At 40.1% G+C, this 27,274-nt stretch overlaps 1 protein-coding gene across 6 annotated transcripts; it reads left to right on the forward strand.

Annotated features, from left to right (window-relative positions):
- The first annotated feature begins 242 nt into the window (after positions 1-242).
- On the forward strand, positions 243-24,950 carry cenpf (centromere protein F). Of its 6 annotated transcripts, none has more exons than XR_004019770.1 (40): positions 243-365; positions 1,279-1,452; positions 1,585-1,710; positions 2,084-2,154; positions 2,283-2,419; positions 2,740-2,831; positions 3,289-3,562; positions 3,673-3,875; positions 3,959-4,084; positions 4,186-4,314; positions 4,954-5,076; positions 5,185-5,320; positions 5,526-5,655; positions 5,769-6,048; positions 6,369-6,575; positions 6,990-7,198; positions 7,575-7,704; positions 8,187-8,465; positions 8,634-9,221; positions 9,402-9,575; positions 9,693-10,597; positions 10,708-10,904; positions 11,008-11,143; positions 11,233-11,368; positions 11,627-11,723; positions 11,929-12,182; positions 12,276-12,384; positions 12,564-12,769; positions 12,857-13,075; positions 13,404-13,547; positions 13,854-14,043; positions 14,151-14,248; positions 14,336-14,377; positions 14,599-15,732; positions 16,038-16,167; positions 16,684-17,382; positions 17,622-17,731; positions 23,879-24,125; positions 24,286-24,383; positions 24,582-24,950. XR_004019770.1 is itself a non-coding variant. In XM_030726394.1 (38 exons), exons 2-38 carry the CDS (start codon positions 1,291-1,293, stop codon positions 23,951-23,953), a joined length of 8,457 nt encoding a protein of 2,818 aa, XP_030582254.1. In that variant the 5' UTR covers positions 243-365; positions 1,279-1,290; the 3' UTR covers positions 23,954-24,253. The 6 variants fall into 6 exon arrangements, 3 of the variants coding, with proteins under 3 accessions (XP_030582254.1, XP_030582251.1, XP_030582253.1); XR_004019769.1 differs by having other exon boundaries at positions 24,286-24,347; XR_004019771.1 differs by lacking the exon at positions 24,286-24,383.
- Positions 24,951-27,274: the final 2,324 nt, after the last annotated feature.

Genomic DNA, 27,274 nt, shown 5'->3' on the forward strand with positions numbered 1-27,274 from the left:
TCTTAAATTTATCATATATTATTATTCTTTACACCAAAAGTAAAAAACTATATTACAAGTTGCTTGCTGATTAATCAGTCTGCCCGCACAAATCGTTTTTATTCTTCATCTGACATTTTAGGAAAGTGTAGTTCAGACGGGAGTGGGACGTGCGCTTGGTGGGTTTTTTTATAAATTTGTACCACTTGGTGTCATTGTGGAGACAAACAGTAGCGAACCAATCGTGTTCGTTGTGTGGCAGATGTCACACCAGCTAGCCAATGGGCATGGAGCTGCGCGGCTTGTGGTTTCCTCCGTTGAAATTTGAATTTTTCAACAAGGACAACCCAAACAGTAGAGTTTGATAAAGGAGCATCGCGCCCAAAGTAAGTGCAGCCTTTTGCAGTGTTTACTACTGAATAATTCATTTCAACGTCGAGTTAAGGTTAGCGCAAGTGTCACTGAATATAGCATCTTCAGTAATTTTAGACTCTTTTTGAATAATTTGCGATTTAAATTAAAATATTATATATATCGGCGACGTGCTTGCCGTCATATTTGCTGAAACTATGTTCTACAGAAAGTTAACGTTAAACAGAAACTGTAAGCTATACTGTGGTAATATCCCACTGTTAATTAACTTGGTTTCAAACGTGTGTTTACTAGCTGTATTCGGTATTGGGTAACATTGTATGTGTTGAGATAGCTTCCAGCTAGCTAATCTTTTAACGTTAAACTAAAGCCTGCTCTTAAAGCCAGGCAGGCCAGATAATCAGTCACTTGGGCTGTAAATTTTCTTTCCACCGTTAAAACTATTAATAGTTATTTGTAGTTATACGATATAGGGTTAACTATACGTAGTTATAACTATACTTAGTTGTGTTTAATGATCCGTAATTAAACTGTCAGTGTTGGCGGAAGGCAACGTTGAAGGGAGTTTAGCCTCATACGAACCCAGTCTGTTTATACTAAGGTAAAAACATGTTTTATTATATTGTCTGCATAATAAAGCATGGTGTGAATTTCTGTGCTAGGGCCAATGTTTACATTTATAGGTTTGCTGTTGTCGGAACTGATGTCTTTGTGTTTATTACTGTTATTAATACCAAGGAAACATAAATAATTCTTAGAAAACATATGTAGCCACCTTTGGCTATATGTGACACAACAGATCATTAGTCACTGCCAGTCAGTAAGGTTACTATGAGTCCTTGATTCCCTAAAACTACTTTGTTTAAATTAGGCTTAATTATCAGCTGTTCAGCTGATTACTGTTATTTAAATGGATCTATGTTTTAGTCAGGTTAAGCCATGAGCTGGGCAGTGGAGGAGTGGAAGGATGGTCTTCCAGGGAAAGCCCTGCAGAAGATCCAGGAGTTGGAAGTCCAGCTGGACAAACTGAAGAAGGAGAGGACACAGAAGCAGTTTCAGCTGGACTCTTTAGAAGCTGCACTCCAAAAACAGAAACAAAAGGTCAGCATTAATTAGAATTGCCTGTATAAATGTGTTTTTGTGCAATTTTTTTTTTTAAGCCTATTAACACATATCCCTGAAAAGATAGCCGATCAAAATATTTGAAAAAAGTTTGTGTGGCTATTTTTCCAGGTGGACAGTGAACGTACAGAGACATCTGCTTTGAAGAGAGAAAACCAGTCTTTAGTAGAGTCATGTGACTCTCTAGAGAAAGCTCGGCAAAAGGTTGCACATGAACTCGGAGTCAAAGAGCAGCAGGTCAGTTTCTGAGAGAAAGAAGCATTTGATTACTGCAGTGCAAACCTATATAGATCAAAATGTATTTAGCAGTAACACAGAAAGGTGTTAGTTAATAGTCATCACACACGTGCTTGAAATTTGTACCAAAAACACCAAAATAATCATAGGGACGCAGTGTGGTCAAGAAACTTTTTATTACTGAACAAATTAGTACTGGAGAGAGAACTAGACATGGCAAGTAAGTTTCAAACAACTTATTTTACAATTATTTATTTTTCAACTTGCGATTATGTGTATGCATAACAAACAACATGCTTACAAGTCTGACACACATTAAACAGGTAAAGAAAAATTATGTTTTTATAAAACTGAATTGTATTCCTAAACCTAGGTGAGCTACCTGGAAGGTCAGCTTAACTCCTGCAGAAAAACCATTGAACGACTTGAACAGGAGCTCAAGAAGTGAGTTCAGTTATGTCTTCGTCTTTGCTGTTGTTTGAATTAAATTAGGATGGGTAGACTTGTAAAAATAGCTCACATAATTCAGCAATTTGTCAAGCCCTCGATGACAGGATTTCAAATCTTCTCAGGTACAAAAATGAACTGGATCGTTCTCAACCTGCTGGCTCTTCCTCACTGTCATCATCCTCTTCTGAGCTGCAGACCTATGCCACTCCACAGAAGAGTTTTCAGACACCAGCACCCATCCCAGCCTACAGACAGCAGGGTATTTTAATTTCTTTTAATTTGCAGAGACTCTGCAGTTCATTGTATTCTTAGTAATTAATTATTTTATTTATTTTTCAGCAATAAAAATTTGATTTACTGACCCTGAACACTCCCTCCCTTTTATTTTTTCTCACTTATTTTATTTATGTGTTCATGTGTCTGAGTATTGCTGTTTTCAGTCTGGCTCTGTCTTTGTAAACATGTATAGAATTTGTTTTTGCATGCAAACTTCATTCTTGTCTGGTGCATCTGCTAATGTTTTCTAAATGAGTCTGAATAAGTTTACAATGGATTGTAAACTGTGTCTGGCTTTCATAGATAATAGACTGGAGGAGCTACAGGAGAAGTACAGCCAAGAGGTAGAAGAAAGGAAAAGATTGGAGACTGAACTCAGAGTCTTACAGGTCAAAGTAAGTGCTATATTTATATTTAATTTTATTATACGGACTGTCAAAAGACAAGACATTATGTGATCACGCAAGGCAGGAAGGCGGCTTATGGTGATAGCTCGTGACCAAAGCAAGGTTGGGATTGTATATGGGGTCACTGGGGTCAAGGTCATATGGTTAAATCTTTGTTTTTTTTTTTCATGCCCACTTAATTTCTAAGAAATGATTTGAAGGATTTTGATGAAACCTTGCTTGATTATTTGCCATATGACATTATGCAGAGATCAACTCTTGGAGGTCAAGGTCAAAAGTCAGTCACATCTTTATTAAATCTTTGTTTGTTTGTTTTTTATGTGACAACAAACAGGGTTAATACGGTGCAACAGATTTATTTTGCCCCACTAGGCAGTGCTTTTGTTTTAATTATTATTTTGGGGATTTATTTCTTAGTGATTTTAAAGAGTCTCGTCTTCTCTAGCTGTTGAATCAGTCTTCAGTCGGTGTAAGCCACAAGGATATTGCTGCCCGTCAAGCTGGATCTTCAATTTTTCCGTGGCAACAGCAGGATTCAGCCCACCGCCGCCAGTCTCAGGACATTATGGAAACACCTCTAAAGAGGCGAGGAACATCCCTGTGGGACGCCCATGAGGAGACACCAATCAAACCCAGCCAGCGGATGAGCTCTTCCAGAGCGCCACAGAGTCCCAGTGGATCCTCACAGCAGATGGAGCAGCTAAAGACTCTCAACCAAGGTAGATTTGTTACAGTATAGTTTGTAATTAGTATGTTGGGTAGTGTTCAGTGTTTCATTAGTGAAATATTATGTAACCCTTTGTTTTACATTTTTCTGTCCCTTTATCAGAGCTGCGTGGCCGTGTATCAGAACTAGAGAGGAACCTGGCCAATCAGGAGAAGGAAATTCGTAACCAAACGTCCAAACTGCAGGAACTTCAAACTCAACTGAACCAGGCTCGCAAAGACCTCAGCGAACGGGACAGAGACCTGGCAAAGACGAGGCATGAGCTGAGTCAGGCCACAGACCGACACCAGCAGGCTGAGTCCAAGGTAGGATGCATTTATTCTGCTTAACAGTGAAGGACACAAATAAATGACTAGCAGAGATATCCAATGTTGTGGGTTGTTCTTAGTGTTCATCAGTTGAGCAGAAACTGAAACAAGTCACAGAGGAGATGAGTTGTCAGAGGCACAATGCTGAAAGCTGCAGACGGGCACTGGAGCAGAAACTCAAGGACCAAGAGAGAGACAGTCAGAAGGTGCAGCAAAGGAACATTTAAGTTTTTTAAGATTTGTAATAACACTGCAGTTTTTGAATCCGTTTTATGAACTGGATTTGTACCTGTTATATTTTGTGTAGGAACTTGCTCAGCTGCAGAGTTCCCATCATGCTTTGGATCAGCAGCTGAACCAGACCAGAACCAAGCTGACCCAAGAGGTCCAACAGGCCAAAAAAGACTACAATGTACTGCACGCTGACATGGAGAAGGTATATTTGTAACATCACTGCAATTGTCTGCCCTCCATTTGTCTACTTTAAATTCAAAGACTCCAAATATGCACTTGTATGAGAAGTCACAGAACCCTTGATTTGTGGTGACAGGCACCAGTTTATAATGTAGTGAAATGTTTGCATATTTAACATGACTTCTTTCACTATTTTAATAGATTTTACTGTCAAGAGCTTAAGTGATGCAAATGAAGAATTTCAGTGTGCACGCTCACCGTGTCAGCTGCTGGCAATTTTAAAATATAATTATATTCTGGTCTAAAAAAAGCAGATTTGATAAAAGCTTAAAGCATTTGTTCTTGGTTATTTTGTAGGGAAGAAACCTAATTACCATCTTTATACAAGTATGAGCAATGTAAAATTAGTACTCCCTGACTTTGGGAATATCATGCATTTATCAAATTTGTCTTTTTAACTGAGGATTCAAAAGGTGGAACTTTAGATTTAATTCAACATAAAAAGATGTGAACTGAACTAAGCTTGCCACATCCTAGTGGGGAGTGAGTTTATGCTTTTAGAGAGAGCCAAAAGCCACAACCCTAAAGGAAAAGGGTACACTGGATTTAATGTATCTTAATTGCTTAGACCTAAATGTGTATTACACCTACTCCTTTCTAGATGTGCTCCCAGAAGAAGCAGCTGGAGAAGGAGATGGAGGAGCAGAAACAAAAGCTGCTGAGATCAGAGCAAAGCCTTCAGGCCTGCCAGACTAAAGAGCAGGACCTCCGAAAGAAAATGGAAGTGAGTTAAACATCTGTTTGCTGTAATGGTGAATTGACAACCCAGTAGTGAGCTTGCATGTATGAACATTGTAACCCATTAATTCATGTCATGTCTTCATCCCTCCAGGAGCTGCAGAGAGAGAAGAACAGCATGACTGTCCAGTTGGACCAGAGCAGCAGGCGCCTGTCTCAGCTGGAAGAAGAGAAGAAGAGCTCAGACCAGAGCCTCAAACGTACCCAGGGACTACTAGATGATCTCAAAGGTAGTCAAGCCAAACCAACGTTATTTATAATGTTCTTTAAAAATGGCACCCACTGACCAAAGTGCTGAATAGGAATATTCAGGAATGAAATAGGTATGAAATAGGAAATAAAGGTAAATTTCTTTTGGGGATGGCAGAATTACAAGTTTGAGAATTAATCTGAGGTTATCTTAACATTAAACTGATTTGTCTTTTGTGTCTTTAGCAAAATCAGAAGGGCAGACAGAGGAGCTGAAGAATCTTCAGTCTAAACTGGAGCAGCAAACTCAGGCTTCAACATGTGAGCTGGGAAACTTAAAGAAAACACTCTGTGATGCAGAGACCAGAAATGACAGGTAATCATAGTTTTTACTTGTATAAAAAAGCAAAAATGTGTGGAGTAAGGAGATTAAATTATCTGTTATTTAATTTGCTTTCCAATCATTGTAAATATTTACTTTCACTGTAGATCTCAGAATGAACTCCAAAAACAGAAACAAGAGATGGAGAGGCTGAGCAACAGGTTGATGGTGCTGGAGAAGGAGAGCCAAGAGCTGAAATCCAATCTCACCGCGAGCCAGAACGAATGTAAGGAGCTAAAACGAGAACATCAAGCTCTGCTGGACTGGAAGAAGGAGAAGGAGAGCTTAATTAATGAAACTGAAGAGGTGCAAAAGGAGCTCACAGATAAAATTAACAACTTGGAGAGCAGTCTTGGCTCATTGAACGAGGCTAATGATGAACTTAAGGTAAAGAGCAGTGGTTTCTATACTCTTATTTATACTGAAAAGGAGAAAATTTGACTACTTAGTGTCAGCATCTCAAAATATATTATGGTTATGTATTATACTGATCAATAGTAGCTTTAATTGCCCTTTAATTTGGTTATCCTGAGGGCTGCGCTAAAACATATTTAGGTTTTAATATTTTTACTATTATTATTCACAATTTCAACTTTCAAAAGTATATTGGCATTGTCAAGAATAACTGCACTACAAAATCCAAGCAGGATCAGTAGTCTATAAGAAGATTATCCCTCACCCTGAATACATTTTCTTTCATTATTTAGAATAAGCTCACATGGGCAGAGGGAGAAAAGGCCAGTCTGTCTGCTCACATTGATTCCTTGAAGGGAGAACTCCTCAACAAGTGCACAGAGCTGGAGGAGAAGGAGCATCAGTACAAGGAGCTTCAGTCTCAGTTCTCTGAGGCTGGACAGAAACACACTAAAGACCTGGAGAATGTAGGAGTGCAGGTGGCTCAGCTTGAAGCACAGGTGACTTACAGTATTTTTTTGGTTTAATTGTCTTCAAAATATCCTTGTAAATTTCATTAGCAACCATAATTAGAATTCACAAACATCCACCAGCTGCTAAGGAAAGGTCATTCTTAGGCTCCATGTTTATAAGAACAAGTTTGAAATTTTGAATGTGGTAATAGTAATGTGGCATGACATACCTCTCTACTCTTTTGTAATTCACTGATGTGCTATGAATTGGTGAGTTGCACTGTACTTCATTCAGATTTTGGACTTGATAACAATACAGCTAACCTGAAAAGTGTTTATTCATTTATATTTATTGTACTGGATTTAAAGCAGTATGATCAATTAGTAAGTAAATTCATAGTCAGCACTTGTTTGAATCCTCTCGCTTTCCTAATTCTCTTTTTTCTTTTTCAATCCGACTAGGTCAAAGATCTGGAGTTACGTTTGCAAAAGGAAATCGCTCGAGCAGAGCTTGCTGAGAGGATGAACACAGAGCTGCAAGATGAGCACAAGGCAGCCTGCGATCTGGTCCGCTCCAAAGAGCAGCTGGTAGAACTGGGCCAGGCTGAGATCGGCCAGCTAAGGGAAAGCCTTGCACAGACCACTGCACAGCAGGAGGAGCACAATGCCAGGTGGGAGTTGTTCATGCAATAATGTTGTTTTCAGCTGTTTTATGACGTGATAGCCCTTTCTGGTCCAAACCCCTGTTTTTATGGTGCTTGTAATTGTTTTTTTGTTTGTTTGTTTTGTTATTGTGCAATAAGGGTGAAACTGAGCCTTAAAAGTTTGGCAAATGTTTCTCTAGATATATTAACTTTCCAACGCTGTTATAGAAATGAGTTGCATGAAGACAGGAAAACACTGCACAACAAATAAATGTTGTTTATATCAGTGTATATCAGACATCATATATGCTGATTCACTCTCTTATTGTCCAGTAATTGCTGATAATATCAGTTGGCTTTGGTTTTAATGTGTATTCTGTCTTTCATTGGTAATTTCATCTAGGTTGGCAGAGGAGAAGGCAGCCTTACTGAAGCAGTGTGAAGAAAGTGTTTCAGCAAAGACTGAGGAGACTGAGCACATCAAGCTGCAGATGGAGGAGGCCCAGCAGGAGCTGCTGTTCACCAAAAACCAGGTCTGTTTAACTTAAACTGCAGTGGAGGCTTTTTAATAGATTTCCATCTTTATTCATTTATTGAAATAAAAGTTTGGAAACTAAATAATACAATTGAACTACACAACAACAAGACTTCACTGACAGGGGCTGGTCTGCCTTTGGTAGCGATTTGCGGTTCTTTATCTTGCCCAAGGGTACTTTGGCAATTCAACAGGCCTGACCTCAAGCCACCATATAACTGATGCATGACCCAGTGTATGGAAAGATATTGTATTCAGAAGTAGTTGCATGAAATCCAATTATAAGGTTTTAGATGGTGTTATGAATTAAGTAGTTTTTGCTTTCCTACATTTAGTATTTGGTGCAAAGGGAAATATTTTTAAAGGGAAAAGCGTTACACTTTCTCTTTTTAATCTCAATAACAAACCCTATATGCTGACTATTTAGTGTAATGATGTTACTGCTTTTTTAGTCATTGTCTGATTTCCTCTTCTTCCTAGATCAGCTCCTTGGAGCAGTTTCTGAAGGTGCAGGAGCAACTGGGAGCAGGGCTGCAGAAACAAATTAAATCAATGACAGAACGGGAAGAGGAACTCAGACAGATATACGAGAAAAAATCAGAAGAACTCAAAGTATCAGAAATGGAGCTCAGCACACAGCGGAGCCAAACAGAAGAGAAGGAGAAGCAGCTCAGAGAGGCTGAAGTTCAGATATCATCTGTGGAGAAACAAAAAGCCGAGCTGGAAAATGCAGTCCAAGATATGAAGAAAGAAGCAGAAGTAAAATATTAACTTTTTTTTACATTGTTGTTTGGTTAGTTAAGGATATTTTATCATTTTACCTATGATAGCTTAGAGATCATAAATGAAAACATATTTAATTTATTTACCTGCTTATTTTTTTTTTTAACTGTTTCTTACAAATAACCTAAAATCTGTTTTATTAAGGTAATCCAGCATGGTCAGACTGAGAAGATCAACAGCCTCCTGGAGCAGATTTCATCCTTAGAAGAAAAGGTTGACATGAACAAAGATGCAGCAGAGAAGCTTCCAGTCTTGAAGAATGAACTGGATGTGGTCACGCAGTCCAGTGCTGACCTTAAAAAGTCTCTAGAAGCTCTTGAGAAGAATCACTCCTCCACTTTAGAAATTAAGTCTAATCTGGAAAACACTCTGGCTGAGAAAATTAACCTGATCTCTGCTTTGGAGGGAGAGTTAAAAGATGTCACAGAGAAGATGAGGAAAGAGTCAGAGAGTCACGCTTTGGAGACCGAAAACTTCCTCAAAAAAGAGAAGAGCCTCGAAGAGCAGCTGGAAGCCACTAAGAAATCAGTTAGTGCTGCCAAAGCAGAGTCAAATTTACGTCGGGGGGAGATCAGGACCATGAAGGCGACTCTGTCTGCTGCATCACATGGTTTGGAAGAGAGAGACAACACGATAAAGAGTCTGAAGGAAAAGCTGAATAAAGCAGAGGCAGAGCAGGCTAAATCCTCAGAACTCCTGAAGGAGAAGGTGGTCGCCATGAACAAAATCAAGGTTGGTTGCTAATATATTCCTGCATATGTTCTTGTTTATTACATATCTACAATATCCTTAGACACAAAGTGATTGCAGTACTATATTATATTGGTGTTACTTTACCTAGGATAGTGTGGCAAATCTTCTACTTACAAATCTACTTACAAATAATTAATTATCCCTCTCCATACAATTAAGGTGCAGCTAGAGATGCTCCAGATGGACTTGGAAGACAACGAGACAGCCATGACCTCTTTTGATACGCAGGTGGAGGAGCTAAAAGCAACTATAGAGTCACTGGAGGCCATGCTTTCTCAGAACCAGAACCAGCTGTCTGAGATGGAGGCCTTGCTGGATGAAAGCAAAGCTCAGGTTGGATAATTGTTCTTCCCAAAAGTGTTACACTCACAGGACAATGTTTGCTGCTTTGCTGTTATCTGCTGCCTTTGTCATCGGCATACTGTCATTAATCAGTGGCTCTATTTCCAGGTCTCTACTTTGGAAGCCCGCCTAGATGAGGTCCAGTCCCAGAACTCTCTCTTGGAGTCAAAGTATGACACAGCTAAGGAGGAGTTATTTGAGAGGACCACTGAAATAACTCGTCTGGAAGAGGAAGCTGCCAGACGAAGCCAACTGGAAGAGAGTGTTACTACGTTAGAGTCTAAACTCAGTCAGATGGCAAAAGAAAATGAACAGCTGGAAACAACACTCAGGCAGATAATTCAGGACAAAGACAGCAATCTGAACCAGCTACTCCAAGAGAAAATCAACCTTGAGACTTCTCTGAAACAGTTAATGGATGGCAAAGAGCACGTCGAAACTGAAATAGTTCAAGTAAATGCAGAAAAGAAACAGCTGGAAGTCAGTGTGGACACAATGTCTGAGGAGAACAAACAACTGCTTTCTCGTATTAAACAGTTAACGGAAGAAAAGGAGGAATCAGAAGCCAAGATTAATGAAATGACTGTTGAAAAACATGACGCTGAATCTGCCCTTAGTCAGCTCACTGAAGCGAAAGCCCAGCTAGATGTTACCCTGAAAAAGACAAATGAGGAAAACGTTCAACTTGCAGATAAACTACGTACATCAACTTCTGAGAACAGTGACCTGGTTACTAACTTGAATCAAGTAGTAGAAGAAAAGGCTCAGCTGGAATTTAAGTATAATCAGCTCTCTGAAGAAAACATCAAACTACAGTCTAGTGTGAACCAAGGAACTGAAGAGAAACTGCAGTTACAAGAACTCATAAAGGGGCATGAAGATGATGTTGCTTCTCTTAGAGAGGAGAACGAGTGTATCCAGCACTCCCTCCTGACCTCAGAACAGGAGTGCCAGAGACTGAAGGAGCAGCTTGAGCTGATGCAGGGGAGGACTGAGCAGCAGAACAAAGAGTGGTATGTCTAAATGACTGTCCCTGCTTTAAAGTTTATATTAGTGTTTTTCACTCTGTTTGTTGTACTATATATAATGGCCGAAATTATAATGGTTTTATGTTGTATCACAGGAGCGAGCGGTTTGCAGGAGAACAGGCTGAATTGCACCAGAAGCTGGCGGTCTTACAGAAGGAGCTGACTGTGTTCAAGCAGCAGTCTGAATCACTGCTGGAACAAGTGGGCCAGCAGCACAGCTCCATACAGCAGCTGTCCGAATCGAAGACCCCAGCAGACAGACAGAGCCACATGCAGGAGGCAGAAACTGATGGTGAGTCAAAGTTTTTTTTTTTTGTTTTTGTTTTTTTCATAAAACACTGCTTTCAATTTTCCTTGAGTACATTTATTTATATTTATTTATTTGGTTTACCCAGCTGAAGCAGCGGGGGAGATTCAGGCAGAACCAGCACTTGATTCAAGCCTCTGCACCTGTTCTGACTCCCTTCCAGTAAAGGAACAGCTTATGGTGTCTGAACCGACTGAATTACCTCAGGAGTCTGGTGCTTTCAGGTGGAGTGGGTTTTATAGTGCCTTCTGTTTTGTGTTGACTGTGTTTTTATGCAAGGAAAAATAAAGCTAATCTCACTCTGTTGTGATAGTGAGACGAAGCTGGTCTTTAAGATGGACACCGCTGAGCAGGAGATGATCCAGGAAGAGTCAGAGGACAGGAAGGCATGTGCGGAAGATGTAGAGCAAACAAGAACTAATGAGGAGGCGCAACTACTTCCCGAACAGGTTAAAAAAAAAGTCATGGCGGTCCCACATTTGTCTTTGGCTGGAGATTTTTTTCATTTGTCATTAATAGAACTGAGGAACTTGTTAATATTTATATGTGACAAGGAATTTGCTGGGAAAAAACATTCTAGTGTTTTGTTTAATGAGAAAATGATAGACTTTAAGAAAATTAATTACTATTAATTACATTGGGAATACATAGGGCTCACCATGGTGTGATGTTTTCATCTTTTTTTTTTTTTCTTTTTTTTTGTGCAGGTTTCTGAAGAAAGTTGTAACATAGATGTTCCTGTAATCTGTGACCTGCTTCCATTACCTTCCTCTTTGGGTGAGAAAAGAAACATAAAATCCTGTGGTGAGTAAATCAAATGGAGGTCTAAAATTGCATGATTTTAGCTGGCTTATTTATTATTTTACACTGAGAAGATGCTTCAGACTTACAATTTCAGCTCCTTTTACATTTTTCTTGATTTGCATGCATTTTACTTTAAATGTTTATTCAGCTCAGACTGAATATAGTTGGTGCTCCATGTTCAAACACATCTGTCTATCAACAACAGAGTCATCTCCAGTAAAAGATGAACTCAACCGTTACAAGGAAATGATCAGAAAACAAGAAAATGAACTTGAGACTCTGCGCTCAGAGTTCGACCTGCTGAGCTCTGACCTGGAACTGAGAAAGGAATTGACCTCTGAACTGGAAGTCCAAGTTCAAAACCTGGAGAGGAAAGTTCACGCTGCAGAGGAAGAGGCCCGCAGTGCAGCCTGCCAGCTGAAAATTGCTTTGGATTCAAAGAAAAGCCTTTCTGACGAGGTAGGATGAAGAAATAGTAAAATGTCAAATAATCAAATGAGGTTTTTTTTTTTGTGTGTGTCTGTTATGTTAATACTGTGTGCTCATATTTAGCTGACCCACCTGTCAGAGGACAAGGAAACTTTAACTCTGCAGCTACAAACAGCTAAATGCCAGCTGACTGATGTTATGGAGATGGTGGAAGGACTTGAGATGACCAAAGGTATCTGTTTCACTCAGATTATATTTGAGAAATCAGTCTCACTGCAACATTACTTTTTCAGATTTTCAGTCTGTTTTTGGAACATGTTGTTAGATGTTTGGTAAATGCAGTCCTGAGATTTCCGTTCAAGGCCACACCTTGGATTATTTTAAAGGCTGTTATTTTGCTTGGTTATGTAGGTGGATGGGATGAGAAGTTTCTTCAGCAAGAGAGTGAGCTTAAGAGGGTTCGCTCTGAGAAAGCTAATCTGGAACAGCACATCCTGGGAATGGAGTCTGAGCTGGAGACTATGCAGGCTGAGAGGGCCAGACTGAAGGATGAGCTGGAGACCCAGAGGAGGACTTTTTCAGGCATGGCGCAACAGATAGAAACACTCATGACTGAGGTGAGCTGCTGAGTATGTTCTGTTTTAAGCTTACATATCACTCTGCAGAATACCCAAAGGTACTTATACATCTTATTATATCTGCAGACAACTCAGCTGAGATCTGAATTGGTGTCTTGCTCTGAAGAGCGAGATGAGTTGAGCCAGTCCTTGAGCCACTGGAGGGAGAAAGTTCACAGTCTGGAGAAAAATAACTGCGACACAAGAAACCTAATTTCCATCCTGGAGGATGACATCAGAGCTGGAAGGAAGGAGTACGAAGCCTTGCAAAGCAGCACAGAGAAACTGAAGACAGAGAGGCAACAGGTACACACATGGAAAATTCAACAAAAGGAGAGGGTAGTTAGACATGGTTGCGTCCCAGAGCATAATGGCTTTTATATGAATGCAGCTTACAGTGACGAGTCCTTTTAGGTTTACTACAGCCAGCTAACTGAGAACAAAGCAGAGATCACCAAGTCCTCTCCTTTAGTTTTGAATACATTCCCATGTCTGATTTATGCCATATCTGCAATTTTAGTTTGATGAAACCTATGATAAATTAAATTACTTTATTTTAACAGACTGTTGATTTTTCTGGGTTGTTGGGGTTTTTTTTCCTACTAAAACTTCATCTGCTTTCTTTCACATGAAGCTGGTGGAGCAGGTTAAAGAGCTAGAGCAGGCAATTTCTCAACACTGTGGAGAAAGAGAGGAGCTGATTGGCCACCTTCACCAGATCAAAGAAGACCACAACTCCTCCAGTCAAAACACTGAGTCCATGGCTGGCAAGATAAAGGTGAGGAATAAATTTATTACAAAGTATGTTATTGTATGTTAAAGTTAGGTGTCTGCAGAGCACCTGTTTTCAATGCTTTTGCATTGTTCTTTATCTCAGGATTGTTCCTGATAGTAACTTTTTTACACGTTTTTTTTTGTGTTCTGTCTGCTCAAAATAAAACTATTGAAATAAATTAAGGGAAAAAGATATTGAATGTGTGGGAATTGATGGGACTGGGACATGGTGTGTTTATAAGATTCAAGGAGACAAAAATGTTTTGTCCTAACTCTTCTCCTCCTCGTTTGCCCTGATTCCCACCCCCAGGCTTTAGAGGGAGAAGTGCTTCGTCTTTCACAGTCTTTAGAGTCCTCTCTACTAGAGAAAGGAGAGATTGCATCTCGCCTGAATTCCACACAAGTTGAGGTCCAGCAGATGAGAACTGGTATCGAAAAACTCCAAGTCCGCATTGAGTCGGATGAGAGGAAGAAAAAGAAGATGGGAGAGCTTCTCAAAGGTGACTCTTAACACTTTTGTTCCTGATGGAAGCAAAAGTGGAAATTATATAACATATTGAGTTTTGTTAGGTTTTGGTGTCTAAAGCATGTGACTGTATCTGTGCAGCTGCCCAGAGAAAATCTGACTCACTGCAAGATCGCATTGATTCCCTGGAGCGAGAGAAGGAAGATGTAGAGCAAAGTTTCGAAGAAGCAGTACTACAGGTATTTAGCATAACAAACAGTCAAAAAAATAACAATTATATCTTAGTTTTGATGACTTGCATCTAATTCTGCTGTGCTCTCCCACAGGCGGAAACAGCTAAAGCTGAGCTGGAGGAGGAAAGGAGAAAGGTAACCTTGTATTAACTCGTGTAAAATCTTTTCCCCCTCTTTCTGATGTTTTTATAATCTGATAGTAAAATGTGACTATAATCCAAACAGACTGTTAATCCTTCTCCTGCCTTTTGTCTTTCTTTCTCTCATGCTTGGTCTTTTCTTCCCACCCTGATTTTTCTCCGCGATCCTCTTTCTGTCTCCTTTCACAAATGGATGCTGCCTATTCTGACACTCAGGTGGAGGAAGAGAAGAAAGAACTTAGTGCGAAAATATCAGAGCTCTGTATCACACTGGAAAACTTGAGATCTGAGAAAGAGTACATGGAGAGACAACTGGAAATAAAAAACAAAGAAATTGAGGAACTGAAGGCAGCTAAGGAGGAGCTGGAGAGAGGACTGGAGAAGGCAGAGACAGATAGAAAGGAGGAAGAGGAAAGACAGAAATGCAGGTTAGAAGAACTAGAGAAAGGAATGAAAGAGGAAGCAGAACGACAGATTAGACAGTTGGATGACCTCCAAGCACAGCTGGAAGCCTCTCGGCAAAGAGAAATTTCTCTTGAACAAAAGAGCACAGAAAAAGAAGGGGAGAAAGAGAGGATGCAGGCTCTGTTGGTTGAGTTAGAGAAGGAGAAACAGCATCTGCTGAGCTCACTACAGGAGTCACAGACAGAAGGAGGGAGGCTCCATACTCAGGGAGAGGAGTGGGAGAAGGAAAGAAGCAACCTGAGGACCCAAATTGTAGTTCTGGAAGAAGAAATGAAGGAGCTTAAAACACTCATAAAAGCAACTGAGGATGAGAGAAACACTTTGGAAAAAGAGAAGGAGAAGGATAGCGATCAGAAGCAGGCCTTGCAAAAATCCATCTCCTCTCTTATGGCAGAGAAGGAACAGATGGCGGGAGAAAATGGACGGCTTTTAGAGGAAAAAGAGGAACTTCACACAGCCCTGTTATCATTAGAACAAGAGAGAGATAACCTGCGCTCCTCTCTGGTATCTGTAGAAGAAAAGGAGAGATTAGATCAAGAGAGAAGTATGTTAGCTAATGAAAAAGAAAAGCTTCAATCAAGTATCTCTTTGTTAGAAAATGAGAAGCACAACTTGCAGCAAAAGCTCTCTTTATTAAATCAAGAGAAGGAGAGAAGGGAGGAAGAAAAACAGAAGTTGGAGGCTGAAAATCAGGACCTGCAGTCTTCTGTGTCTTTGATTAAAGAAGAGAAAAATAACCTGTCTTCAGCTCTGTTTTCACTGAAACAAGAGAAGCAACGAGCAGAAGAGGAAAAAGAGAAACTTGAGCATCTTCAGACAACTGTGGCCTCTATGGAGCAGGAACTGGGAGCACATAAACTGTCCGTCTCACAGCTCAGTGAACAGGTAAATGAAGACGCCACATCTATTTAGGTCACACTGACGTGGAAGAAAAAAGGGCCAGTAATACTACTCGCTTTGTGTCCCCTGTTTAGAGATTGAAACACTCTAAAATACAGCTCTCTATCCAGACAGCTTTCTAATCACTTAGCAGATGTAATTTTAAGATGTGAAATATTCAGAATTATATATTTAAAAAAAGATGAGCAGAAATTGATAAACTTTTGGAACTGACATCTTTTGGATAACACTTTGCAAACACGGTATTTGAGAATTATTTTTCTTCAATCCACTCCCTCCATCCCATCCAGGTGTCTGAGTTAACATCGCGTGCAGCTCGTCTGACTAAAGAGAAAGACTCTGCCCTGAGCAAGATGAGCCTTTGGATGAAGACCTGCAAACAGCTGGAGCAAGAGAAGGAAATGATGATAAACAGCTCAGGTGTGCATACATTTTACACATTCTGTGTTTTCTGCCATGTGTTTAGCCTTTTGAAAACAGATCAAAGATAAAAATCCTCCTTGCATTGATCAGACCCCTAATATCATCTCATCTCTTCAAGTTCTCTCAAAGAAAATAATCTCTTCATGCCTTTCAGATGTCTTAATTTAACTCTACACCTTTGCTTCATCTACTTTGTGTGGACACATGGATATGCAGATTTGTTGGTTCCTTAAGTTCATAACAGATGAAACCCTGGCTGTCTGAATTTGTGCTGGTGTTGGTACGCTGTAGATCAAAGCTCTAAAAGATCAGCTGTGCCACTGACAGCTTATTTTGCTCACAAAGTCTTCTAGCTCATATGGTCATGGTAACAAGCTTTAAAACTTGTTTTAATTTTTAAGGGTCACACAGTGAAGATTTCACTCGGATGTTACTTTCTTTACTAACGATTTTCATGAGGTGCAGTTAAATTGTTTATTATTTATTTAAATATGAACCACACTTATGTTTCAGGAGAAGGGAAGAGCAGTGAGGAGGTGCAGACTGCGGTGACCCAGCTGAGGCAGGAGGCAGAGAAGCTAAAGAAAGAAGTGGAAGACCTGAAGATGACACTGGAGAAGAAAACGGCAGAGGCTAAAGAGAGACTGATGGAGTCTCAAGATAAACACCAAGAGGTGAACAACCTTACAGCTGCACTCGATGGAAAGAGGAAGGAATTGGAGGAGAAGTGTAGAGAGCTGGAGGAGACGAAGAGTGAGTTGGATGAAGTGAACAAACTTCTGGAGGAGAAAAGCAAAGAGGCAGATGAGAGCATGGAGAAATACTGCAGCCTGATGGTTGAAGTCCACAAACTGGAAGAGACCAACGATGCACTGAAAACAAGACTGGATCAGATTAGCCAACGCGCTAATGACAGCCACCCCAGCAGCACTGAAGGCCGCCGGCGTTCGGGACGGAAGTCTTCCGCTAGACATCAGGAAGAAAAAATGGATGACAACACTGAAAACACGGCTCCTGCAACTACTCAGGGGTCTCCCCTGAGTTCAGGAAAGCGAGGTCACCGTGAAATCAGCAATAAAGACAGCGCCCAGGAGGCCCTGCACAACCTGACAAAGAGGGTCAAAGCCAGCACCATGACTACACCCAAATCAAGAGCTGAACAGGAAGATGAAGAGTTCAGACCAGAGGGACTTCCTGAGCTGGTGCAGAGAGGTTAGTGCTGGAACGTCTGCTCTGCTTTATCACAGAGCTCCTACAGCTCTATCCTTACCTTTCAATACACTACTATCAGTTTGAGGGACACCTCTGTGTCTGTGTGTGTGTGTGTCTGTCTGTTAATGTGCAGAATTAACTCAGTAAGCACAGGTGCAGTTGCACAAAAGCAGCAAAAAAAAAAAAAAGTATTTGTTGACTCCCTGTGCAGTGAAATTAAATCATTATTTTCCCCTTAGGTTTTGCTGATATTCCTCTTGGGGAGATGAGTCCTTTCATCATCAGGAGAACCACAGTGAGGCGCTGCAGCCCTCGACTGGCCGCCAAACACAGTGCACCTGATGGCAAGGTGAGTAAGGCAGGCATTTCCCTGTTTTGTTTTGTTTTGGGTTTTTTTTTTGGGGGGGAGGGGGGGGCTAGTTTTTGTTTTATTTTTTTTACAGACACAGTACAGCGCTCTGGTTCTGCCACTTGTCTCCATTAGCTAGTTTCACAAGCTAAACGCTCAGTGGGTATTTTATGATGTCTTTACTCTGGTATAGAGTGCACATGGTATAATTCAATGTACTGTAAACAGGTGAGGATAAATAGCTAAAGAAATAAATGCATAAATATGAGCTGCCAGTTTCTCTAAAGTAGTCATTTGTGATATGTCAGATTATTCCTCATTCTTTTCAAGTCTGTGCCTACACTGTTGGCATTGGTATTTCTTCTTATTTGTGTTACAGCTGAAAATATTCACCATCATTTTCAGGTGTTGGATATGTGTGAAAAGTGCTCTGGCACTGCGCTAATGATCTCTGAGGTGTCTAACTGACAGCTACCACAATTTCCTGCAGTCAGCAGAACCTTTTATTTTCTGTGGGGACATCACTGTTAAAATGTAATAATGGATTTTTAACTAAAGCAAGTGTGTCATCGTCCATCCCTACTGACATCACTGGCTTGTAATATCCAAGAAAGTGGACTCCGAGTCTCTTTTGAGAACTTTTAAGTCACAATAGGCTGAACAGAGAGGTCAGAGTGGCCCCCTCAATCCATACAAGTTGGGTGACTTTCAGGTCAGTGAAGCTGTGGGAGATTGAAGGACTATAAAGATTTCAGGTCAAAAGTGTTAAAAGCAAAAGAGGCTTCACTGAGCCTCTGCTGTATACCAGAGTATCTTGTGTGTTCACTGTGTTGCTGCAGGTTCATGAGATCAACTAAATCTGAATTAAGTTCCCACCTTTTGTACAATAGGTTTAAGGAAGCCATATAAAAATTTACCTTCATACTAGAACATTTACTGAGTTACAGACTCTTGAAGGGGTGGACTGACATTTGGCGCTTTTTAATTCACATAATTTTTTTCCTCGGCATTTGATCCCTCATAACTTAAGTACAAGAGCTGGCTACGTGAAATTTGCAGGCCTGAAAAACACATTAAAATCATGTTAAAAAATCAAACTAAATCAATTTGGTGATTTCTTACATAACAAACTTTGAGCATCAGAATGAGAGGAGAGCTCATGTTTTCAATAGCAAAACTGCACCAGTTTAATGTGAGCGACAGAGAGCAGCATAAACACATACTGGCACCCTGAATGTTTTATCTGTTTATGACAATTCAGTTGAAAAAACTTCCAAAAAAGTGCATTTGCAGTCAACTTTCAAGGATCATACCACCATGTGGGATAGGTGGCTGGTCAAAGCAAGTCAGCACACAAAGGTCTTCTTTTTACCTGCATTTTGATACCCTTTTCATCTTCAAGCCATGATTCCTCAAAATTATTTTCTAATATAATCATTTTTTTTTAACAAATGGGAAGCACTCATTCATTTTTTATGTAATTACCTTGCAGCATAAATCCCACTTTCTGCTTTGTTGTGTTTCTCACTTATTCTCTCTCATCTCTTATCCCCCCCCCCTCCCCCACCCACAGGATTTGGGGTCCACACTTCTACAGAGTCCCTCTGCAGAAACAGACACTGCTAACAGAAAGCGTTCCCCGAGTTCACAGAAAACACCAGAACAAACACAGCAAGGAGACAACTGTCACGTTCAGTAGATCAGTCTGGACTCACACACACACACACACACACACACACACACACACACACACACACACACACACACAGCCTTCCACTTAGAAATCAAGCATGCACGTCACAAAATGTTAACCATCCATGTTTAGAAAGATACACAGATCTTTAAAAACACGTGTATTTTAAAAGTGTAATCCTAAAACGCACTAATTTTCTTTTCTGGGCTGCAGGGTTGAGTCACATTTGCTGGTAATGTCTGTCCACCCCCCCACCCCACCCCCGAACTTCATAACATGAAACTGCTTGCTAGCTGTTTTCTTCAGTCACCAGTGGTCACTACAGTAAACAAAACAGAGTTTAATACATATTCAAGCACTGATGTGTTCACCCCTGTCACTTCTTCGTCACTTTTTACCTTCCTAACAGGAACTTACTTATTTTCTTTCGTACTGTTCATTTGTCTGTGGATAAATATTGTTTTGTCCCTTTTTTTTTTTAAAGTTCTATATATTATATCTACATCTGTCTGTTAGTCCTGTAACATACCTGAATGCCAATGGCAGCTAAGATTTTGTAGATTTTTTATTCCAAAGTCAGAACAAATATAAAAACATGTTTTTGACTTTTTTCTTTTCTTGGTTATTAAATTTTTTTAATTTTTTTTTCTTTCTTTTTCTTTGGGTCAATGTTAATGCCCAGTGTAAATAGTAATGCATAATGACTTTTTTTACTAAACCCTTTTTACTGCTGAACTCATGTGGTCTCATGTGTCTTGTCTTTGCAACATTTATTTGATGAGTTAAAGGTAACATGATCAGAGTACATACAGTACACTGTGCTAACACAGGGTGGAGAACCTGAACCTGAGAGTATGTAGGTCTCGCAGGTTCAGGTTCTCCACCTGAACTGAAGTCAGGACTGAAACTACAAAAGTGTAACCTCAGTTAAAATTGAGGAGCATTATTTGGCTCATTCAGCTGTGTGGACCCTTTTAATGATGCACAGCTTGAGTTCACATGCAAATTTCAAAGCACAGCTGATTAAAATTTAATCATGAAGGATACAAGCAAATGTGTAATTTTACAGGAGACAACTGGGAAACAATCATATCGTGACTCTTTGGCTTTTGTGGTGTCTGTCGTTTTGAGGTGACTGCTGGCTCGTATCAGCCACAAATACAGCTTATAATACTTACACGGTGAGACTGGATTATGACTAGTCACACTTTAGATCACAGACAGTATAAAAGATGGGTGTAGCTTCCAGTTCTGAAAAGTGTGTGTGTGTGTGTGTGTGTGTGTGGGGGGGGGGGTTGCTTTAAACCTGCAATCTTTTTAATGGCCACCAGGGCACCCCCTGGTTCTTGTGATTGCAAGAAGACTTTCAGGTCTGTAGAAGTCTACGTGGGAACAGCTTTCTGACTTCATCTCTGTAAATGCTTTCTTTATAAGTTGATGGGCTCAGTCACTCATTTTGTCTGAATTTTGGTCATTCTCTGTTTCAGAAAGGAACATGTATTCATTCCTCAAAAGCTGTAGACCACTCCCATATTTTTCTTCCTCCCTCCACACCACCTGAAATCAGCTGACTGTATTACAGATACACAGGAAGAAAAGCATGTTTGATGAGGCTTTTTTCTTTCTTTCCACCCATCATGCAGATAATCGAAGAACCTTTGTAAGGCACATAAATGTAACTAATGTGATTACTAGTGGTATTATTTTAGTACAGTATTAAATTACTGCATTAGAAATTTTTTTTTTAATGAGAATACAGTAACATGTTACACCCAAAACTGAGACTGTCTGACTGGAAAATGAAGCCAGTGGGAAAAGTGTCTGAAACCTGTGTTCAGCCAGCAGGGAGACGGTCAGATTTTATAGGAGTTTGTGGCAAATTACTCCCAGCTCTCTCCATCACTGACCTTCATAGATACTTTCCTGATTAGTTTATATTATATTATATATTAGGTTCTGAATTTGAAGCCTTATTGGATACAACATGTAAATTATTTTCCCCATTAGAGTCAAAAAGGAGGATAAAGCAGGGTATGCTTTAGGGTGGGCCTTATGACTTCCTTGGTTTCTGGTGCTCTCAGACAGATCTACCACTCAACATTATGTCCACTTTTAGAACACTAATTCTTAGTTTCTCGCCTCACTGTTAAAAAAAAAAAAAGCATATTTTTGCGTGGTGTTTTTTGCAAGTATTTGTACACAGTAGGGAGACACAGGAGAGAAATTACATGCGTTAGTGGTCCTGTTGGTTGAGAGTCACAATTAGGACTCAGAAGGCATTTTCAGTTTATGTAAGCAGGAGGTCTGTCTTCAATTAAAATCATTATGACTCAATTTTCAACTGATTTTCATGTGATCTGGTGTGACTAGACTTGTGCTAAGCCAGTTTTTGGGAAAAAAAAAACAAACTGTGGGAACACCCCTGCCCCTTATAATAATGGGTAGATTATACTGCTGAGATGTTCACTGAAGGATATTCTGTGAACAATTCCTCAACCAAGCTTTGACCAGTTTGGACATGTGATTGGGATCGTTGTATTGCTTGAAGGCAAAGTGATTAATTCAATTTAAGCACCAGTGTCACATTCTTCTTAAAAATGCCCTCAACAGGACGGACCAGTCTCCATGTTGACTGCTGTGACTGTTGCTCTTTCTTTGCCATATTTTGTTCTTACCCCAGGCATGCTGCTGAACAATTGCACTGTAGTCATCTCAGTGCACCAGACTCAGAACTGTCAAATATGTTTTTACTTACATATTTATGTGATTTGCAGCTTATGTGGTTTTTGGTCAGTAATGGCATGTTTATACCTCGAGGATTCATGATATATACATGTGCTGAAGTAACTGGTAATACTTTATTTCCTGACTTTGTCAGTCCTACAGTTTTCAGTGGTTGTTGGTGAAACTTACTTTAGTCAGTACAGTAATTCTTTTTTCTTTTTGGGGGGAGGTTTGAATCAATACTATTGATCTTCCCTTTAGACATTATATTTTGAGGTATTGATGTGTGCCAACCTTTTGACCTCTAGTTACTCTAAGACATATTAAGAAAGGACACGAGGTATTCGTCAGTTCTCCTTGGAGTGCAGTGGAGGGAAGTCTGAGCATGCCCAGACATTGCTTCATGCTACCAGTAGTGACAAGGACACCAGCACAAAGCAGAACTCGAGAAAAATCAGTCAGGAGGGATAAGGAGAGAGCAATGCTCTGAGGCCAACATCTACAAAACTACTCCCTTTTTGAGAGTTGCCTCGTTGTTGCCTCTCCACCTGTTGTCACGTTCATTTGCACAAAGCAGCTGAAATTGATTTACAATGGTTTTTGTTTCCTAATTGGACAGATTGATATCCCTCAAATTTAACTGACTTTGTATTATATTGTGATTGAATTTTCCTGTAAGGTTTTTTTTAAGCATGTATTTGTGCCCATGGGAAACCAAAGGGCAAGCCAAGAGGTCAAGACACACGTGTATTTAGATCTGTGTGTCAGATATGTCGTCATTTCTTTTTATTCCACTGTCATCGAACATCACTTTTGGGAGCTCGTGTGCAACATCTTTAACTAGTATGGTGTCACGCTTAAAAAAATTTTTTTTTTTTTTGCCTAAATCATCATATTTTCAATATTTGGTTCAGTTTTTTTTGTCTTTTCTGAAAAACCTAAAAAAAAAAAATTACTTTAAGAGGATAACAATAATGAGGTTTTTTGCAGAGATGTAACCATGTGACATTAACCTGTCAGCCATTTTGGATGTGTGACAATATATAATCAAGTGAATAAGGCCCCAGTCACGCAGGCTTAGAGACAGATAAGTGACCCCCAATTTTTCCCTAGCAACCCACCTGTGTAGGGGAAAAATGTGCACTGCTGCGGCACCTTCTTTGCAACCAATTTCACCTAGCTACTCCTAGCAACCTCCAGGAGCCACTCCCAACCAGATGGGGAATACACATTTTTTCTAGTAACCAGTGAGTATATCATGTTAAATGAGGTGGACAAATCTCAAGCAATGTGTGCAATATCATGGCTTCCCTCCAACAAATCCTCTTGTTGCCAGTAGTTCAAATTAAACTCTCAGAGAGGATGTTTGGTTTCCAAGTGCTTTGCTGGCATGCTTTAAACCATGTTAGCATCAGCCAGTGTTCTATGACATGATGCATGGGGACAGGTCACTACTGACATCAGTAAGTTTTCTTTTTACTCTTGTCTTTATGTGGGTCATTACCTGGTGATTAGCTGTAACCCTTTTCCCCTTCATTGTTAGTCAGGGCCTTTGATGAGTCAGACTCATACTTCCCACCATTCAGCAACTGTGCAAATCAACCTGGGGTTCCTTTGATGGAAGTTTTAAAAGGGTGTACAAAATGCTAATTCAGAAAATTACCTTGTTCATAGCTCCTTGTGCAGTTGTATATTATAGTAATAACATATGTGTGTATGGAAAATTCCAGAGCGCACCTGGACTTGCCTCATGGCATTTGGGAACTCCTTCCTTCACCTGGTCAGTTCATTCACTCCTGCATTAGTCTGCCTGGCAGCGGGGCGAGGATACAGTACGGCATGCTGGGTTATGGGAACCGAGAGCAGATGACACAGTCACACATCTCAGAGCGGATACTGTCCTGCTCTGATGCCTCTGGCTGGAGCTGTTAGCGGAAGCTGCAGTGCCAGAACCAACTCTGGCCCAGGACATGGGAAGTGAGTGGATGGGTCCCCTGAGCTATGTTATCACTGGCACTCGGACTGTAGAGTGTGTGTTTGTTTATGCATGTGTGTGTGTGTCTGTCTGTAAAACTGACAGACTGACTGACTGTCGATCCCCCTGCTGTATGCATGATTTGTCCCATTCTTTACCCAGCAACACTGTGTAAGCAGCAGCTCCCAGGGCAGAGGAGAATCACTGGCAGGAAGTGTTGCCTGGTGTGTATGAACAGGACAGAGAAGAAAAGTTTAACAGTTAGTAGATGATTTAAGGTCATTTACGACTAAATTATGTGTTGAGATATAACCCAGTAAAGCTAAAATGGGTAAAGCAAGTTTACTTACAAGTTATGATAAATAAATCTTAATGCTTCATAAATTTACCAGTATGCTACAGATCAGTTGTTATTCATCATCATTAATGACATTAAAGACAGTTGTTTATCTTCCCAGGAGTGGACGTCTCAGCGAATTCTGCCCAAGGTCAGACTGTGCAATGTTCAGAGGAAAGCTACTTTTGGCCGTTCGCTTGCCACCTCACCAGGTAGCTCCATATATTTGATTTGGCAGAGTTTTACATCGGATGCCCTTCCTGACACAACCCCAAAGGGGATGTGTGTCTCTGGCTGGAATCAGATCAGTGACCTTTTGCTTGCCAAATAAATGTGTTAACCACTACACTTTTAGAGGGACAAAAAACTAGTCCTCAGAGAAACTGCACAGACTGTACAGACCTCCATGAGCATAATAAATATTAAAGCTCATGACAGTACAATTGTTGGCTTGTTTGGAAGAGTTGCCAGGAGAAAGCCTCTTGTTTAAAAAGAACACGGAAGCTTCACTTAGGTTTGGTTTAGGTTTTTTTCTGAATAAACCACAAGACTTCTGGAACAATGTCATTTAGGCAGAGAGACCAAAGTGGAGATGTTTGGCTATAATTCACAACACCACATTTGGCAAAAACCAAACACAGCATATCAGCACAAATACCTCATACCAACTGTCAAGCACAGTGATGGAGATGTGATGATTTGGGCTTGTTTTGCAGCCACAGGACCTGAGCTACTCACAGTCACTGAGTTGACCATGAACTCCTCTGTAAACCAAAGTATTCTAAATAAAATGTCTAAAAAGAAAAGAATCAAGGTGGTACAATGGCCTTATAAGTAAAAGAGGGTGTACTTTCTGTTCCACATGACTACATTTCCATCCATCCGGCCATCCATTCAAATTATGCCATTTATTTGAGAAATCATGCACACAATCAAACACACAATCATACATAAACTCCACAGCCTCAATTAAACCAACTTTATGTTCAAAGTTAGAATTTTCAAAGTATTAACAAATTACTTGAGAGTCACAAAACATGGTATAAAACAGGTTTTCACAGGCTTATTAATACAATGTGAAAATGTCATCGATAAAATTGGAACCATTCTGCTTTAAATATCCCAAATGAAACATAGCAAGCCAAAACTGTAATCTTTAAAATCGGGATGCTTCTCATCTGCGTACATGTGATGCCTGCTTAAAAACGCTTCAGTAACTGGCATTGGTAGAGGGTTAAATGAAGCACATGTCCTGTTGAAGTGGTGGGAACAGAAGCTTCTGGTTCAGTTTGTGCTGTCTGTCTGCTGAGAGGGCTGATTTGCCAACCTGTCTGAGTCTTCTGAAGGCAGTAAGGCAGGAAATCAAAAGAATTAAAAGAGGAAAGCGGAGAAAGAAACTGAAATTCAGCTGATACATTACACATTTATGCATAAAGAAAACCTGCACGTGGTGGTGTTCACTGAGGTGTCTCTCTGCACTCCCTCCCTCCTCTTGGATGAAGATAATATGTTCAACTAGACACAGACTGTGTGAGCTATTTTTAACAGCCACCATCACAGCACCTTTCTGAGCAAAGAATTGCCTCTGTATGTGCAGAGCCAAAAATGGAAACCATTAGAAGAGAATTAACATAAAAGCCGGTGGAAACTCTGGTTCATGTGACTTCTGTAGTTCTAATGTTTTGAAGCACCTTCAGGGAAATGACTTTAGCAGGGAAAAAAAAAAAATACATGTCAGATTTGGACATGCATGCTAAGCAGAGGTATGTTTTGTATAGTAATTACTGAACAGTGATCCAAAGTTTTGTTGGGCTCTGGTTTTATTTGCTGATATTTGAGGGTGTTGGCTGCTGAGACACAGTTTATAGGAAGCTCACCAGCAAAATGTCTTTCCAAGTGCAATGACTATTGTAGATTAACTTTCAACTTACTCTGAACAATAGCATAAGTAAGTGACTTATGAAGCTACCCCCTTTTTGAGTAAGATGCCGACTGTGTTATCTTTCCCAGTGTTTAACCTCCCAAAAGCCCATATTGAAGGCTAGAGAAAGGGTGAGGCACTCTGCTGAGTATCAGCTTTAAACTGTGTATGTGGAGAAAAAGCAAAACTTGAATGAATTCTAGGCTTAATGTACACTGCAGCCTGCAGCTGTTTTGAATTCTGATTTATTTCCATCTGATGATGTGCAAACAGCTACTGTGGAGGTGTAAACTCAATTTCACCAAGAGCCACACTGGGAAATGAAGCTAGACATATGTAGTTTAATGACATGCTATAATCTCATCCGAAAAATAAAAATATCCTGAATAATATTGCTGTAGATTCCATGATGATGTGTGCACAGGGCAACTACATTTAGGTCAAAATATATTCATAACCAAATCCAAATTGTTCAACAAGTAAAACAAAATTCAAATTCAACCACAAATGTCAACATTAGATGTTAATTTATGTGGCTAATTAACTCATTTATACATGTTTTATAGCACTGACATTTTACTTATCTTTAAATAGTCTGAATTGTCTCATCATACTTGATCATTGTAGTATTGTGGGGGGGTGTTGGCCATCATTTTGAGCTGATGAATTGCATGTAATGGGCCCCAAACCTGTTCTCTAAGTCCAAATCAGGTGAGTAATTAAGCAAATGCCAAAGCAGAAATGGCTCAGTATTAATAATTTGTATATCCATCCATCCATTCTCTTCCGCTTATCCTGTTCAGGATTGCGCGCGCGGGGGGGTACACCCTGTACAGGTCACCAGCCTGTCACAGGGCCAACACAGAGAGACAGACAACCATTCACACTCACAT

This window comes from Archocentrus centrarchus, chromosome 3, assembly GCF_007364275.1.
Source record: "Archocentrus centrarchus isolate MPI-CPG fArcCen1 chromosome 3, fArcCen1, whole genome shotgun sequence".
Lineage (NCBI taxonomy): Eukaryota > Metazoa > Chordata > Actinopteri > Cichliformes > Cichlidae > Archocentrus > Archocentrus centrarchus.